Source organism: Prunus avium, chromosome 1 (genome assembly GCF_965620075.1).
Source record: "Prunus avium chromosome 1, drPruAviu1.hap1.1, whole genome shotgun sequence".
NCBI lineage: Eukaryota > Viridiplantae > Streptophyta > Magnoliopsida > Rosales > Rosaceae > Prunus > Prunus avium.
The window spans coordinates 8,073,968-8,091,638 of NC_142284.1; the positions used below are offsets into that span (position 1 = coordinate 8,073,968).

Genomic DNA, 17,671 nt, shown 5'->3' on the forward strand with positions numbered 1-17,671 from the left:
AAGGTTATAGGATAATCCAGCAAGACGATTAAAGGCTGCAAAATCGCCGATCAACACCCCCACTCGTTCACTATAAGGGAGAAACAGTTGGCTTCCAAACGATTGCTCAAAGTCATCAACCTCTATACTCCAAACAGAGATCCAAATAATAAGAAAACGAGCAGCCCTATTTCGCACCAAAAGAGCCCACCTGTTAAAGCATCACAGATAGAGGCAATGATGCTTGAACGTTGATCAAACAAGGCCACGCTAGACCTCTATTCCACTAGGAAGACAACGGCAAGACACCCTAGTACCTAGCTGCCATAACCCATGAAACCCTAGTTTTGGCTCTCCTTGTGGGAAAACGAGAGAGCGACCCCTAGCCCCATGGTTTTCATGATTGATTAATACTACGATCGATAAACAAGATTTAATTTCTAGCATTAGTTATTTACACTAACACCGCCAAAGGTTTTCGGAATTTGTTCGTCCAAAAATTTATGATTTCATATAAAAACTTATGCAAATGACAAAATTAATCTCAATGAATGAATGTGCAATCTAATCTTAAAGCCTAACTTTGTTGTTTCAAAATTTTATATATATATATATATATATATATATATATATATATATATATATATATATTAAATCATCACTCTTTGCACGAAAAATCAACAGAAAGGGGTTTTGTGAACACAATTTAAAACCTCAAGGGGTGTTCGTGTAATTTTTGAAACCTAAGGAGTTTTGTAGAAAAACCAAAAAACTGAGGGGATATTAATGTAAATAACTCTATTATAAACTAATAGTAAAACATAATTTTTGGAGAAAAAAAAAAACCAAAACAAGCAAGTTGTCCTATTTTTTAATTTAAATAATGTGTGAATACTATTAATATCCTTGCACTATGATTTTTAGAGGAAAAAAACTCAAACCTGCTAGTACCCAATTTGAATTTAACATGTGATTCTCTTCGGATTTCAATTCAATTGAGGTGTCTATTGTGAACTTTTGATGATTGATTTATGTTTTGTTACTATCTAGTGTTATTAATTTCGTTTTTCATATTCGATTTGGTATTGCGATCTGCTCTGGGTTGCTTTTAGTTTTTCAAATTGTTATTGCATTGTATTATATAGTTAGATTTTAGAATTTTGATATGTGTTGTGTTTTGTTGGTTTTCGATTTGTTTTATTGATTTCATTTTTTCAGATTCAATTTGGTTTTGCAATCTCATGTTTTGTCGGGTTTGATCAGTTTTGTGTTTTCTTCCCCGAGCTCTGATCTCTATTATTTGTCGTCTCTGAGGTCCAATATTCAATTTATGCTTCGATTTCTTTTTCCGAAATCTTACTTTTACTCGAATTGTTCTGATTTTTCATTCAACAAGAGCTAAGAACAAAGCTTCTACTTCACAAGCTACAAGCTTTGTTCTTCGTCTTAGCTCTAATTCTCGTTCGATTTCGTCTTCTAAAATCAGTCTTGTACTCTGATTCAATTGAATTTGCTTTAGGTCTACTGAATATATTGAAATAGAATTTATCTGCCTACAAGGAAAATGGCAATCATTATGCAAATTGTAATAGAATTTATCTTGGGATACAGTTTTCAAATTGTAATTGCATACGTCGTTGACAGAAACCTAGCAAAGGAGCAAGGTCTAAAGTATAGAGGAAATGCAACTTTCTACCAACCTCCCTATACTCGTAAGTCTATATACATTTAATTACGTAAATAAAAAAAACATTTTGGTGAACTTGTGTTTTACATGACATATGCTTTTCAGATCAGTGAAATAAACTTGGAATTTGAACAAAAATTAGAATTTCTATATTCACATACACAAATTTCGTTGTATATACAATGAAAATTTTAGGCCCCGTTCGTTTATGTTTTAGAGGCTTATTTTCATTTTCAAAAAACAAAAACAAAGCAAAAACGTGTTCGGTAGGCAAAAACAAAAAACATTGAAAATGTTTTCATAAAATGAAACCAACTTCACGTTTACTTCTACAAAACAAAAAAAAGTTGTTTTTGTTCTCCTAGAAAACAAACGCTCAAAACACTCTCTCGCTCAATCTTCTTTCCCAATCAGACCAAAAACCAAAATTCTTCTCTCCTCACTCACCCTTCTCTTATCTCCCCCTTTCTTGACCACTCTTCTCTCTGGCTTGGCTCACTCCTCTCTACCAACAGGAACAACACCCATCTTCTCTAACCCAATATAACACAAATCTGCAAACTAAGAAAAAAAATACAGAGGAAGAAAGAAAAGAAAAGAAAAACAGAGACAAGAAGAAGAACCACCATATACCCAGCTCAACCACCATCATCACCCAATCAAACCACCACAACCATTAATTAGTGGAACCTAGAGAGAGAGAGAGAGAGAGAGAGAGAGAGAGAGAGAGAGAGAGAGATGGGTGGGTGTATGAGATTCATGCCATGGAAGGAAGGAGGAGTGGGTGCGGCCTGGGAAGGAAAGGAAGAAGAAATGAGGAAGAAAGAAGAAAAGATGAAGAAAAAGAGAAACAATCGTGCGAAGGAAAAGAAGAAGAAAAGAGGAGGAAAGAGAGAAAAGGAGAAAAAGAAGAAAAAAAGAAAAGAAAAAAGAAAGGAGATAAAATAGTTTTTTAGCTTTAATTTTTTTCATTGTTTATAATAATAATTTTAGCCTCTAAAAATATCAGAATTATAAAAAATACACCTGAAAAACAATTGTACTACCAGACACGTTTTCATTGTTTTTGTTTTCTGAAGATGTTTTCTAATTAATCTACCAGACGCATTTTCATTTCCTGAAAATGCAAATTTGTTTTCTTGTTTTCATTCTCTGACAATATTCTCTGAAAACACTCTCCGAAAACGTTACCAGACGGGCCCTTAAATTTCATGGAGAAATTCCACCACCAACCACCCCCACCACCCCTACCACCACCTCTGCTACCACTGCCTTGTCATGTGCATCATCACCATCACCCCGACCATCATTGTGACTGCCACAACCACAACCACACCATCATTGACCACTACCACTACTCTTACTACCACCTCGCCACCGCTTTACCCCTAGCAGACCACTACCAACATCATACATGATGACACTATCATCACTACCACTATTAAGACATCTAACATGCGTCGTTTATAGAAAAAGATAAACATTAAATTCCGTGTTTAATTCCTATTAGCCAAACAAGAAACTTTGCCAACGAGTTCTAGCCTAGTGGAAAACGCCCTTGACTTGCAAGCCAGTGATCTCACGTTCAAACCCCCATGACACCTTGGCAATGTATGTGTGAGAAAAAATTTGGCGAAAAAAAAAACCAAGAAACTTTACAAATTCTAAATCATTAATTTCCATAATTTTTTTTGGCCCTTTTACGAGACATTACCTATCGGTGAGTGAACAAGGATTGAAGAACAAACTTTAGTTATAGTAAAATATTTTCACATATTCCTATATGATACTTATTTGAGCAAATTTCCGCACGGGAAATATTTGCTGGTTGATTCATTGATCTTTGATTTTCCTTCTCTTTCTAATCCCTTGGTTCTTGTAAAACAAATCTAGGTCAACGGGCCACACCTGGGGGTTGGTGGCCAAAGGCCCTTCGATGCCGAAGTTAGTTCGATTGATCTTGAGAAATTTTGGATAAATTTTTTAGAATTTTTCGAGATTTTTTTTTTGTTGAGAAATTTTGTTATTGCATTCATAATTCAACCAAAAAACAAAACTACTAGCCACAAAGGACCATTACAATAACGGAGCGATCTAACATCAAAATTATGACAATCAGGTGCGCCTCTACTAAAGATCGCGCAGGATTGAAGAAACTCTGGCATAGGCATCGATCCCAACTAAGATTGCAAACTCATAATAATAAAAAAGATATAAAGCTTTAAAAAAATCAAGCCATAACAATACAAATAAAACTCTCACAAATGAGAGATAAAGAGCTCTCACAAAAGGAGATGTGAAAACTACACAGAGAATCCAAAGAGTCTCTGTGACTTATTCCAAACCGAAAGAAAAATTACACAGAGAACCCAAAGAGTGTCTGTGACTTATTCCAAATCGAAAGAAACCGCAAAAAGCTTCCTCCCCTCTCAAAGTCATAGTATTAAATATTGATAAATGGGAGATATTTTCGCACATATCCACTTAATTATCGTCAATATATCGATATTTTTGTCGATAATATCGCGATATGAAATCGAAAAATACATGAAAAATGTTGAAACGTCTCGCTCTCTCGCATAGAGGGATTCGAACCCCTCCCTTTCTCAACCACCCACTGCGCCTTATCCAACTCGCTGCAGATGAGTTTTTGAATATATTTTCGGCATGTAATATTTATTAGGTATTTAAAATGTCTGCAAGTTAATATTTATTATCTAGGATAAATTTCTATATTAAAAAAATTCCCTATGGATAAATTTAGGCATATATTTTATGTTATTTATTATTTTATCATGGAGTTGTATTTTTTTTTTTTTGGTTATATATTATGGAGTTGTATTATTCACTTCGAGTTTTAATATTGTTCATTATATGTGATACTAAGTTTGAACTTTAATAGGAATTCTTTCTATGTGGTACTAAGTTACTCATACATTTTATCTTTGTTTTTTTGGTCAAGCTCATATATTTTATCATATGTATCAAGTGTAATATATTGTAGTAAATTATTATATATAACTAAAAAATTATGGTGTGTTTAATTTTCTTTCACTAATTATTACATATTTTCTAAAGTCACAGTGTTTGTCAGGTCACTACATAATCAACTTAAATCAGTCAAACCCACCATGCCATGCATTTCCTTCCAATTTTTTGTGATAAAATAATAGACAATTGACTAAAGTAAACATCCTCTAAAGTTTCAATAAAAATTTCCAAATTTTTCTCACAATTTCCTTTATTTTTATTCAATTTTTATCGATATCGATATTTCCTGGATATTTCCATCGATATATCCGTATTTTTGGACCACCGATATTTCCGAAACTCTCGATATTTTAGACCTTGCTCAAAATAAAGTCCCTTTTTGGGCATCAACAACGCTAACTGGACCATTCGAGGGCTTAATTTCTTCTTCAAACCAAGTATATAAGACTCTTTGGATAACTTTGAAACTTGGAAAGTTACACATAAAAATAAAAACTAAATTAAATTATACAATAGTCAACTACAAAAAGTAATACTGGCCGTTAAATTACTACCTATAGGTGTTCATAATTCTAAATAAGAGTCAAAGTGATGTCATGTTCACCTACAAGAAGTAATTATCCTATATGTAATAGATTTAGGCATCTTCGTTTTTGTAATGATGGTGTGGGGATACATTTTGCAAGTTGTAGTACCACATAAATGAACTGCAACCTTTCATAAATCTCTATGCATTTGTAAGTATATTTTTTTTTGTTATTGAAATAAAAATTTTGAACTTTTCTTCTAATTGGATTCGAAAAGCTTTCTAAATTTCGAAGAACAATTTGATAATTTGGAAGACTTCTAGATTTCTGATATAGAGCCACAAATAACGACAAGTAAAAGCTGACAGAAGAGATCATTTCCTAGATAGTAAAATTTCATTTGATTAGTCTAATTCAAATTTAAACAAGACTTGATCGATGTGTAATTAAAAGGATCAAGTCTCACGCTTAAAAACATTAGAAATTTCGCTAGCTATAACCAGTAGAAGAGAAGAAACCAAAGATAAAAAAACCTCTTCTTTTATATTCTTTCTCCATATAAGTTTAGATCGGTTGCCATGTCATGCGCCATATAAGTTTGTACATACCGTTAAGTTCGTAAACAAAGTTGGTTTCCGTAAAAGTAGACTTAATTGTATCCAATCCTCATATGACCTCCCTTGAATAGAATCCAAAGCTCTACGTCCACTGTAAATCAGTTCCTATTAGTTGAAAAGGATCCATGTTTTTTAGTTAATTGAAGTTAGCTTAACTTCAAAATGTAAGATTTGGCTATCATGCTTAGCTGAGATGGCTCTGCGCTGGCTTTGTTTTGCTGCTGTGGCTTCTTGTGTTCATCTGTGCTCTTCTGCCGGCTCATACGATCTTATTTCTTATCGTTAAGCGTGCATGATATCAATGTGGCCTTTTGTTTTCACCTGATGATATGACGAGTTTCGTAACATTGGGCATCAAAGATAATAAAAAGATGATGAAAGGAAGAATTTGATGGACACGTAAAGTCATTAAACACACCTTGTTTTATTCATATTGTTTATTTTTCTTGTAGTGACAAGTAGTGCATTGGTTGAAGAACAAGAACGAACCGTTGTTTATAAATTAAAAGAACTACTCCATTTATAAAATATGAACAAATCCTCAATTTCGACTTTATTTGATCGCAACTAATAGTTAAATATGACCAGGGCCGGCCCTGGGTGATTGAAGGCTCATGGCAAAACTCTAAGAGTGTGCCCTTTATTCATAAATTATTATTATTTTAATCAAATAATTAATTGAGTGATGCTATTTTCATCATCTTGTCCTATTTTCCCACCCACCATATCTTTAAAATTTTAAAGACAAGTTTATCTTTTTGTAAAATAACTTATAAGGACTTATGTAACTCATCTTAAGTGTAAATCCAGCATGGATGTTAACAATTTTAAAAAATTATTTTAGAATATTAAACAAACATGAAAAACTTCATCACTTCCTTCCCAGGCTGCACCAAACAAGCCACCACCCAAACACCACCAGCCACCTAGCAACCACCATCTACCACAAGCCGAATAGCACCCACCCACCTAGCTAGCTCTCAAGACACCTAATCCCCTTCAAACCAAATTATCCATAACCCATTCTAAATAATTACCGACCCAATTTGACAAAACTCATTAACTAGTGTATTGCAATTTGCAAGTATGAGAATCGATTGAAATAGCCTTCCTCACCATTTGAGACAAAAACCAAAAGCCTGATAAGAAAATCCTTGTTTAGAGAAACCTAGGGAGGAGATGCGTGCTTTGGGTGAGAGAGAGAGAGAGAGAGAGAGAGAGAGAATTCTTATGTCTGCCACCATTGGCGGACCCATAATGTTTTTAGCGGAGGTGCAATATTGACTAAGTATGAAAAATGGTTTTTCGGAATAATCATTTTCTCAAGATAATTTTTGGCGGCTTTTATTCCTTACACATCCAATAAGAAAACTTGATTTTATGGAATTTTAGTATGAAGTATATATTGACTTAATGAGCCATCATTTTTAGCATAAATTGTATTTTGCACTAAAACCGATTTTTCATATTTTTATTTGGTGGGAATTTGATTTTCTAGTATTTTTATTTGAATCCAAATGAGGGGTACTTCCTTATTTACATTGTAAACTTAAGTAAATGGAGTAATATAAAAATAAATGAAAGTAAAAGGACAAAGACATTTACTTAAATGTTGAAAATGGAAATAAGGTAATATGTACACCAGTTGAGCATAGGGGCAATATAATGTAGCCATACCCATTACTTTTAGTTATTTTATTTTTTTATGAGCACTTATAATTTTGTTTTGCATATATATACATATATATTTTGTTGTCTGATCATATGCATATATATAAGCTAATATAAAATTTTTTTGTGCCCTTCTCAATCGTGGGCCCCGGGCGGTGGCCCTGGTTGCCCTGGCCAAGGGCCGGCCCTGAATATGACAACGCATAATTAAAATCGTTGAAATCAAGGTTTAAACTATGGTTTCTCCTAATGTGTTAGCTGCATCTAATGTGATGTGGTTAGCAATATGAGTAATAAATTCTTTTAAAAATCCCAAACAATATACAATTATTTAATGTGATACATACACACATAGAATTACTCGGAAAATAATCATTTTACTACTTTTGTAATGTCCGGACGTCATTGTAAACATGGAGGAAAGTAGGGAGGGGTAGTAAAAAATATATGGCGCATGCACGGTAATAACATCTGAAGGTCTGCATAGGAGAAAAACTTTTTTTTTTTTTTTAAACTCAAGAAGTATTATTGGCCACTGGCCAACCCTCTTTAATACGAGACTTTTGTGCAATCACAGTTGATGATAAGTGTATTAAACTGGGACTTTTTGTCTAACCTCAATTTATTAAAGGATTAAATGTTAAAATGGTCCATGCGTTTTATCTCATAGGCCAATTTAGTCCCTGTGTTATCAATTTGGCCAATTTGGTCCTTGTGTTTGTATATTTTAGTCAATATGGTCCATTCCCTTAAAAATATAAAATATAAAATATTTAAAATTAATTTAAAAAATTGTAATTGATTATAAAATTTTAAATTCAATCTGAAAATGGAATATATATTTTTAAAATTTCACCTTCTCCATTTTCACGCACACACCTCAACCACCTCCCAAACCCAGCCACCCTCACCACCACCACTCCAACCCCAAACCCACAGCCACCCTCACCACCATTCCAACCCCACCTAAACCACAACAACTCTCTCTCTCTCTCTCTCTCTCTCTCTCTCTCTCTCTGACAAATCACTAAGATATTCATAGCCAGTCACTATAACCTTGATGGCTCTATTGCAAATTGATCATCCTCGTTGCAGCAAAAGTCGACGACATTTAGGCCAATGGATCGGAGAGGAGAGAGAGATGAAGGGTAGAGTATGAGAAAATCTAAAACATAAGAGAGAGAGAGAGAGAGAGAGAGAGAGAGAGAGAGAGAGAGAGAGAGAGAGAGAGAGAGAGAGAGAGAGAGAGAAGAAAAATTGCAGCAAGAAAAGAGCAGGCATCAATTCAACTAAGAACCTTTTTTTTTTCCTACAGGAATCAAGACCATTGGAGGTTGAGGTTGTGTGGGTTTTAATCATTTTAGCATTATTATTATTTGAGTTTAAATCTTTATAATTTAGTACAGATTTTTAAATTAATTTTAAATGTCCTTTTTTTAGGTTTTAATATAATTTTGACGGAAATGATCAAATTTGTTAATAGATACAAATACGGGGACTAAATTGGCCAAATTAATAACACGGGGACTAAATTGGCCGATAAGGTAAAATACAGGGACCATTTCGACATTTAAGCCTTTATTAAAAAAAGAATCAATTGGCATATTCTTCTGCGACCACTCTATTATTGTCGTAGATAGCTCTATAGAGAAGAAGTGAGGACATTGGACCCCTTGAGTTAGATATATAGAAAGTATTGTGACGCATGAAACATGACGATCGGCTTTTTCTACATTTCTTCTATAAAATGGAGAGAAGAATTTTTGTTTTTGCTCATCACAGACGAAGCCTTTAGTTTTGCTCCACAAAATATTGCAGACTAGCTAACACATACTTGTTATTTGGTCTGGAAACAATGGGATTGGAAATGCGAGTTTTCCTTGTGCTTGCCATGGCTATATGCCTCCCCTCCGCCGCATATGCAGCCGAGGGAACAGCCACTTTTTATACACCTCCTTATGTTCGTAAGTATATTATTTCGCCATTTCGAATACATTATCACAAGCTGAACTAGTTCCTCACAGGAAAACTGGTGTTTTTACACAACCAGTTTTGCTCTGGTGAGGCGGCATGTTGGCTCATGAGTTATTCTTAAACCTAATATGTTCTCAATACTCCTGCTGGTATTCTTAACATCATTCTTTAACATCAGCTCAATACTCCTGCTGGTATTCTTATGCTAGAGGAACGTAAAGAAGATGGCCTTCATGGCTGCTATCTTTTCTTTAAGCTGATGTGCAAAGCTTCATTAATCTGAGTATTACATTAATTTCTTAATTAGGTTTCAAAGAGTAGGAGAAATTTGTTTAATCGACTGTCCTATATCTTTCGGAATGATTCAATTAGTGTGTTTATTCGAAACAATTTCAACCTGTGTCAGTTTCATATGAGTTTTATAATATAAATTGATGAGGGTTTAGTAAAATGTTAAAAGGCTTGAAATTTTACCATTTTACCCTCTTATATATAATGTGTTTGTTTATATGTATATAGGAAAATGCTAGGCATACCACATGTGTTTGTATAAATGTATATAGGAAAATGTTAGTCATACCACATTTATATACCACCTTGTGTACCACTTCTCTAATAGAGGTGAACCCCATTGTATTGGTGGGCTCCACTAACGCAACTGTATTTAGAGCACTTCCACCCATGGTGCCATGGCAAAAGGCAGACACTATTTATGTGAATAGTGACTGCCCTACCTTGTTTTATTTTACTTTTCCACCCATTGCATGGCAAGTAAAGGCGAGCACTATTCGCATTAGATATGAGGAGAGGAATTTGTATGAAGTTTTGGTGTGAGAAGTGAAGAACATGGTTAGGTATTTATAGAAAAAAAAAATTCTGAATATTTTGGTATTTTTTCCTTTTTATGTCAACATGAGATCAATCAACCCAAGCAGTAACTCAGGCAATTCTTACCTTTGGGCTAGATAGGTAAATGGGGTCCATTTTTGCCTAGGCTACCTTTCATTGATGGGGGGCTTGTTCCAAGTCTGGGCAATAATGTTTTGCCGAATAGGTCAAAACGTTGCACTGTTCAAATGTTGACATGCCCCACACATTAGTAATTGCCATAGGGACCAGCCTAGTGGAAAAGAGCCTTGACTTGCAGACTAGAGGTCTCAAGTTCGAACTCGTGTGTGTGTGTGAAACCCCCCTCCCTCTTTAGTTTAGACTATCACTTGTAATAATAACAAAACAAAACAAAAAACAAGAAGTTCATATTGATAGTCTACCAGTGTAGTTTGTCAAAAAATGGCTGGTAACTAGAGAATGTCAACAATATATACAAGGAAAGTAAACTAATAGCAGACAGCTATTTTATTTGATTTTGATACGGCTATAGTGTAGGAGAAATTACAGCTTCCCTTATATATATGTGTCTATGTATCATATGTGATCATAGGAGAATTATGTGAAAATACTTTTTTCAGTCTATTTTCAATGATATATGTTATCTTCGCATGATCATCTTTGCAGAAAATTAACAAAATCAAAAGCTTTTTTGCCATTGACTACCATCAAAATCACTTCATCAGTTCTAGCTGGCAGACTGTATTTGTTCCTAAGTTTAGATGGCCGAAAAATTACATATTTGGATAATATTTGTAACAAGGATTATGGAGCAAATTATATGTGTCAATTTTAATAATTGAATTGCATTACAGGGTGGTCCCAAGACGATTCTTATTTTATTGAGCTCATTTTGTGGAGCTACCTTTGTGGTCCAAAGATTGATGATTTTATATAAAAAAATTTCCAAATGACAAAGTTAGGCTTTCATATTAGATTGCACATATATTCATTGACGTTGATTTTGTCATTTGCATCCTTTTTTCAAAATGAAATCATCAAGTTTTGGATGAACAATCAACAAAAAAGGGTTTTGTGATTACAATCTAAAACTTGAGTGGGTGTTACTGTAAATAACTCAAAAAGAGCTGAAAACATGAGGGAATTTTGTGAAAAAATAAAAAATCTAAGGAGATGTTAGTGTAAATAACTCGTAATATTTCATCTTTAATGGAATCTCTTTCTGACCCAAAAAAAAAAAACTTACTAGAAGCTTATTTTATTTCCAATAATAAGTCAAATCTGAAATTTTGGCCATCTGATTACCATCTAATGATTTCACTATATTATTTGTTGGACTATTTTTTCACCCACTATTATTTTTTTAAATACTCATTATTTTTCCACCCATCAAGTAAATAAAAATATATTATTAAATAAATTTAATAAACAATATAAAAATACTCAAACAACATGTGCTAGTGCTGTCGTCCCACCCCACCCATCAGACCCACCGCCTAGCACCCGAACCCAACCCAGATGTTGTTCTCCATTCTCTCTCTCTCTGTTGAGAGGTGCAGACATTTGAGACCCTAGAATTGTTGGGCTGATTTAAATCTCAATCAAAGGTCCTTTCATATTATTGATATTGAAAATTTTGGGGTGGGTCTGCTTGGGATCTTTTGATTGTGGGGTGACTCCGAAAATCTGGTGCTAAGGGTCTGTTTGCGAAGGTGGTTTGTGGGTTGGTGACTGTTGACGAAACAGAGGAGGGAAAAAAGAGGAGGAGGGCCGAGCGGGTGGGTGGAGGCGAAGAGACAGAGAGTGGGGTGGGGTTAATCTTTTTACTTTTTTTTTTGTATAATCTTTTTCTTATTTTTTTAATTTATTTTAAATGTTTTAATATTTTTTTCTCTAAATCTTTAGAAGTTATTTTTTAAATGAGTAAATTTGTCTTTTTTTTTTGTCTTTTTTTTTTTGACGAAAAATGAGTAAATTTATCTTTAATATTTTAAAGATAAATTGGTTGGGAAAATAGGACAAAAGGTATAAATAACAGCACTCATTCTAATAGAAGGTGCATGGAGGTGTAATAAGATGGCGAAACTGCACTATGGGCTGCAATGGGCCATAATCAGAGTGGTTTTTTAGGGAAAAAAAATCAAACTTATATATTTGATTTGTATTAAATATATCCTAGTATGTATTAACTTATTAAAGTTCAAAAAAATTCAATTCTATATGCATTTAGTTGCAAGGCAATAATAAAAATACACATTAAAATATGTACACTTTGAATTATGTTGACATATTTCAATTTTGATAATATGTGTTTTTTGGTTGCTTTTAATATGTATTTGTTTTATATTAAAGTTTATTGGAAATGAGTAAAAAAAGAGCTATGAACTAGAGTGATTTATATAATTTAATGTATACTTTTATTTCTAGAAAGACTATAATATAAGTACAAAAAAAAATATCATTAGATTAATTTTAAACTAATAAATTTAGTTAGTTCACCCGTTGATAAATCAACCTATACATTTCATGAAGACAAACAGAATCCAAGTTGATCCTATATCAAAAGAGAACCCCTAATTATACATCCCTTAATAATTTTCTCGTTGACGTGCAGCCTCCTCATGCAACGGATACCAAAATGATGGAGTGATGATAGCTGCAGCAAGCGATGCCATTTGGGGCAACAGAGCAGCTTGTGGAAGAAGTTACAGAGTGACATGCATCGGAGCCACTAACCAAGGTGTCCCGAAACCTTGCAAGGGAACCAGCGTTGTCGTTAAAATTGTCGACTACTGTCCTCCCGGATGCAGAGGAACCATTGATCTCTCTCAAGAGGCCTTCACCGTCATTGCTAACCCCGACGCCGGCAAAATCAAGATTAGTTATACTCAGTAAGCACATATTAACACTCTCTAATGATTTTTTTTTCCTAAGTAAAGTTTATCATGTATATGAAACTTATGAGTTCAAATTTAATTTTCCTTAATTTTTTATGGAATGCAGGGTTTGAAGCTCTCTAAGAATAAAGTCACGAGGACTAAGAAGGAAGAGGCCACTTTTACTGGAATAATTAAAGCAGCAAACACTGTATGAAACTGTAATTATGTTTCACATGTGATGAGCTGATGTTATAAATATATGATTATATGATTAAATAAAGAAGGCCCTTAAGTTATTATTTTTCAGTTTAAAACATCTCATGGTTCATCAATTGAATCAAATTTTGATCCTTGGATAGTAACTTACGAGCCTAGAATTGCAAAAAGTTCCAAACTACAATGATTAAGTTGAACTTCACCGAAACTACAGCTAACAAAATCATAATTTGACCTTCTTTTTTTAACAAAATTTGGCTTGGAATTTAAATGTTAGAAACTTCTGTCGATAGTCATAGTTGAACAAGTGGTTCGTCAATCCATCCATGCACCAAACTTTTTCAGTCTCTTCAATTTTTCAAACCGTAGGTCTAGTCTTGACTTGGAATCTTCAATTCGAAACAGGCCAAGAAATAAGCGTGTAGATCCGGGAATTTATAAAAAATGAAAATTGCATAGATACTTAAAAAACCCCATAGTCTATAGATACGTCTACCTGGAAGCTACCAACGGAGGCCATATAAAGATGAAAAAAACTTACTTATAACGGGGAAACACTATTTTACTATCCCTAACCAATAACCATGACACGTGTAAAAGTTATATCACATGTCATTGTGTTAATTGCCGAGAATAGCAAAATGTGATATCCCGTTGCATGAGAGTTTCTCTCCATAAAGACTCCTCATCCACAAGCTAGCTAGATGGTCCACAAAACTTTATCATTCCCTTGAATTTTCCAAACACTAGGACTAGTCTTGTTTTGAGATCAACAATTCCAAATAGGAAAAGTTGACATAGGCCTGTTTGAGATTGCTTTTTTTCGCAAAAAAATATGCTTCACTTTAAAGTTAAGCAGTTTAAGGTGTTTGGTAAAAATAAAATATCATGATTATTTTGAAAGCAGTGGCCTTTTAAAAGCAGGTTTTGGGTTGCTTTTCAAAGCTGCTTTCAAAAGAAGCAGAAATGAGCCTTTAATGAATTTTTTTAATTCTCAAAATACCATTATTCATTTAAAAAAATGACACCACCACCACATCCACCTCCTCCTCTCATCCTCCGCCACCACCTCCACATCCACTACCACAACCACTAACTCCACCTTCATCACCACCACCACCACCACCTTCACCTCCATCTCTTTCACTTTCACCTCCACTCCATTACCACCACTACCACCACATGATTAGCACATAACACTTTCAACATCATGTCTATTTTAGTCATTATTCACAGTTACAACAGTTTTATATTAAAAATTACCAAACGGTTTTGACATTGCTTTTTGTACTAACAACACTTTAAAAATATTGTTTATCAAACATGGAGCTACTTTACTTTATAGCTAATTATTTTCAAAGTACAACATAAACAACTTTCTTTTTAAATGACAACAATCCCAAACTGGGCCTTACAAGAAATAAAGCATGTAGAAAATAGGGGATTGATAAAGAAGAATTTTGTCCGCAATCTTCTGCCTCTTTGGCGTGACCAAAAATTGCATGCGCGATAATTTGGGGCAATCGCTGTTGTATATGAAAATAATTTTCTACTTTTCCTACGCAAAGACAAAATAAAAGGAATCAATAACTGGCGTATTCCTTGCACAACAAAATATTATTGGTTTCCATTGGTGGCTCTAATATTTTCAAAGATGACAGCGAAGACTGGCATTGCCAAAAAGAAAAAGACTGGCATTGACGCAGCCAGGACAAAAAATAATGTGACACGCAACATGACGATGGATATAAGGTACAGTATCTAGCTATACCTACGTTTGCTCTATAAAAAGGAGGGGAGCCTTCTACTTTACTTCACAAAATACTGCACTAGAAATAATTATTAAAAGTTATTTGTTTGAGAAAGATTTAATGGCATTTGAAATGCGAGTTCTCATTGTGGTGGTGGCCATGGTTGTATGGCTTTCCTCGGCCGCATATGCAGAGCAGGGAACAGCCACTTTTTACACGCCTCCTTACGTTCGTAAGTATACAAGTTTTTCTTGGTAGTTTTTGAATGTCACAAGCTAAATTAGTTTCCAAAAGGAAAACTGGTGCTCATTGGCTTGTTTTGCCAGTGCCTCTACTTAGCAATATGCTCTCACTTTACTAATAGTTTATGCTCATGAGTTCTTAATCAAAATAAAGCCTCTTAATTATGCGTGTGCATTTTTGATGGACTTGCAGCCTCCTCATGCAACGGATATCAAAACGATGGTGTGATGATTGCTGCAGCAAGCGCTCCCATTTTTAACAATAAAGCTGCTTGTGGAAGAAGCTACAGAGTAACATGCACCGGCGCTACTAACCAAGGTGTGCCACAACCTTGCAAGGGTACCAGCGTTGTGGTTAAAATTGTGGATCTCTGTCCTTCTCCTGGATGCCAAGCAACCCTCGATCTCTCTCAGGAAGCCTTTGCCACCATTGCTAACCCCGACGCTGGCAAGATCACGATTGAGTATAATCAGTAAGCACCCACCACATTAGTTTCCCTATCTATATTTTCTTCAGCAACAAGGCATCTGTTTCATTCATGCAAATTACCATCAAGTTTTATTTATTCCTCTTTCTTTTTCTTCCGAATTTTTATTTATTTAAAAGATCTCTCTTGTATGCAGGGTTTGAAGCTAAGCTAGCTAGCTCTCTAAGCCATATGGAGGAGCAAATTATCATGTCACGCAAAATTTATGCCACATTTTGTGTGAAACTTTTATGTTTCATTGAAGTCAAGTCATGAATAAGAAAGCAGCACTCTGTGTGAAACTTTTATGTTTTGCACGTGATAATTAAATAAAGAGGGCCCTTGCTGTTTATACAAAATGTACATCTTGCACTTTCTTATCGTTTTCCAATTGAATGGGGTTTGGTGTATTCGAAGAACGTATAAGAGGAAACCATGAGATGTGGTGTGGTGGTAGCTCACCTCATTCCTTAACTATGAGGTTGGGGGTTCGATCCCCGTCCATGGGAATGGAGCGCATTTCATGGCCAGCCGTTTACCTCCATTGGGAGAGCTCCCGCGGCGAAAGGGATTAGTCACTGCTGTCGGCGGTGGATACCCTTGGGTCTCACCTTAAAAAAAAGAACGTATAAGAGGAGGAAAAACAGTGGGAGGAAAAGTCTCGCAAGTTCGCAACGCCAAACAACACTCGATTTATGGAGAGATAAGGTGAAAGCAGGCGTGGGGCCGTTTTGCTCTGATACCATGAAAGAAATTGAAGTAACACCTCAAAATCAATTGACGAGGAGAATAACTCAATTTCTTAAGAGCTCATTTCAGATCTCTCAACTTTTCAATGTGAGACAAAACTCTCAACATAAACCAAATCAATGGGATAAATTACACAGGAATGGATGCCATCATAATGACATAACACATGTGACTTATGCAATATCTTATAACACAAGTGCTCCAGGCCACACAAGTATGGTATTTATTAAGGCAACTAATTTATCAAAAAATATTATTGCTTATTCTTAAATTAAAAAAATATGTGTGTGGCTTAGAGCACTTTTGCAACTTGTTGCATCCAAGGTAGTAGAATTCTATAGGGAGGGCCTTATCTAAGGCCTTTATATGAGACCCTATGTCTTAATTGTTGGATCAAATTGGTTAGTTTAATTCAACGGTTAAGAAATAAGGCCTCATCCAAGGGCCTTAGATAATGCCCATGACTCATCCAAGGTGGGTGTTGAAGAGAGTCAAGCTTGCTGGAGTTCTTGGCTAGACCTACTATCACGATGCAAGGGCAATTATGCTTTTATCTCTAGCCTTACTTCATTTTTTGTTTTTCATAGAAAATAACTCATTATCTCACGATACTTGGGATGAAATTGGGGACACCAAATCCTCTCCCCTCAAATTCGGAGACCCAAAACTGGTACATAACCCCAAAAGGTGAGGCTTCCCCTACAACACCATTCTCATACAAATCATCCAAAAAATGGGAAATAAGAAATCCAAGGCATAACTAGAAAAACCATTGTCATTTCTCACTTCATTTTTTCCCCTATAATGGTTATTCATGTGTTCGAGTGTTGGATTTTTCTTGGGAAAGTTGTTGATGTGTTTAAAGAGAGACAACTGAAGGAGTGAGAGGAAAGAGAGAGAAAACGTGTGAAGTAGAGAGGGTTGGGAAATAAAGAGACGAAATTTCCCTTAAGAAAAGACCCCATGTGACTAACGGAGAAGCGGATGGAATGTAACTTATAAGACAGGTGGTACAATGCTCCATGGTGATGAGTCTTGGTGGCACACACCCTGTAATTCATGTGGTATTTG

The 17,671-nt window shown here is 34.8% G+C and overlaps 2 protein-coding genes across 2 annotated transcripts; both read left to right on the top strand.

Annotated features, from left to right (window-relative positions):
- The first annotated feature begins 9,234 nt into the window (after positions 1-9,234).
- Positions 9,235-13,480, top strand: LOC110774297 (EG45-like domain containing protein). Its single transcript, XM_021978837.2, has 3 exons — positions 9,235-9,436; positions 12,910-13,186; positions 13,299-13,480. Exons 1-3 carry the CDS (start codon positions 9,328-9,330, stop codon positions 13,303-13,305), a joined length of 393 nt encoding a protein of 130 aa, XP_021834529.1. The 5' UTR covers positions 9,235-9,327; the 3' UTR covers positions 13,306-13,480.
- A 1,718-nt stretch (positions 13,481-15,198) lies between these two features.
- Positions 15,199-16,209, top strand: LOC110774298 (EG45-like domain containing protein). Its single transcript, XM_021978838.2, has 3 exons — positions 15,199-15,373; positions 15,577-15,856; positions 16,008-16,209. The coding sequence occupies exons 1-3, from the start codon at positions 15,262-15,264 to the stop codon at positions 16,012-16,014; spliced, it is 399 nt and encodes a 132-aa protein (XP_021834530.1). The 5' UTR covers positions 15,199-15,261; the 3' UTR covers positions 16,015-16,209.
- Positions 16,210-17,671: the final 1,462 nt, after the last annotated feature.

Bases quoted from the DNA above. Each gene is read 5' to 3' on its own strand.
- LOC110774297 (XM_021978837.2), top strand. From the start codon at position 9,328: ATGGGATTGGAAATGCGAGTTTTCCTTGTGCTTGCCATGGCTATATGC. The intron at 9,437-12,909 runs GTAAGTATATTA...GTTGACGTGCAG, and splicing joins TTATACACCTCCTTATGTTC to CCTCCTCATGCAACGGATAC.
- LOC110774298 (XM_021978838.2), top strand. From the start codon at position 15,262: ATGGCATTTGAAATGCGAGTTCTCATTGTGGTGGTGGCCATGGTTGTA. The intron at 15,374-15,576 runs GTAAGTATACAA...ATGGACTTGCAG, and splicing joins TTACACGCCTCCTTACGTTC to CCTCCTCATGCAACGGATAT.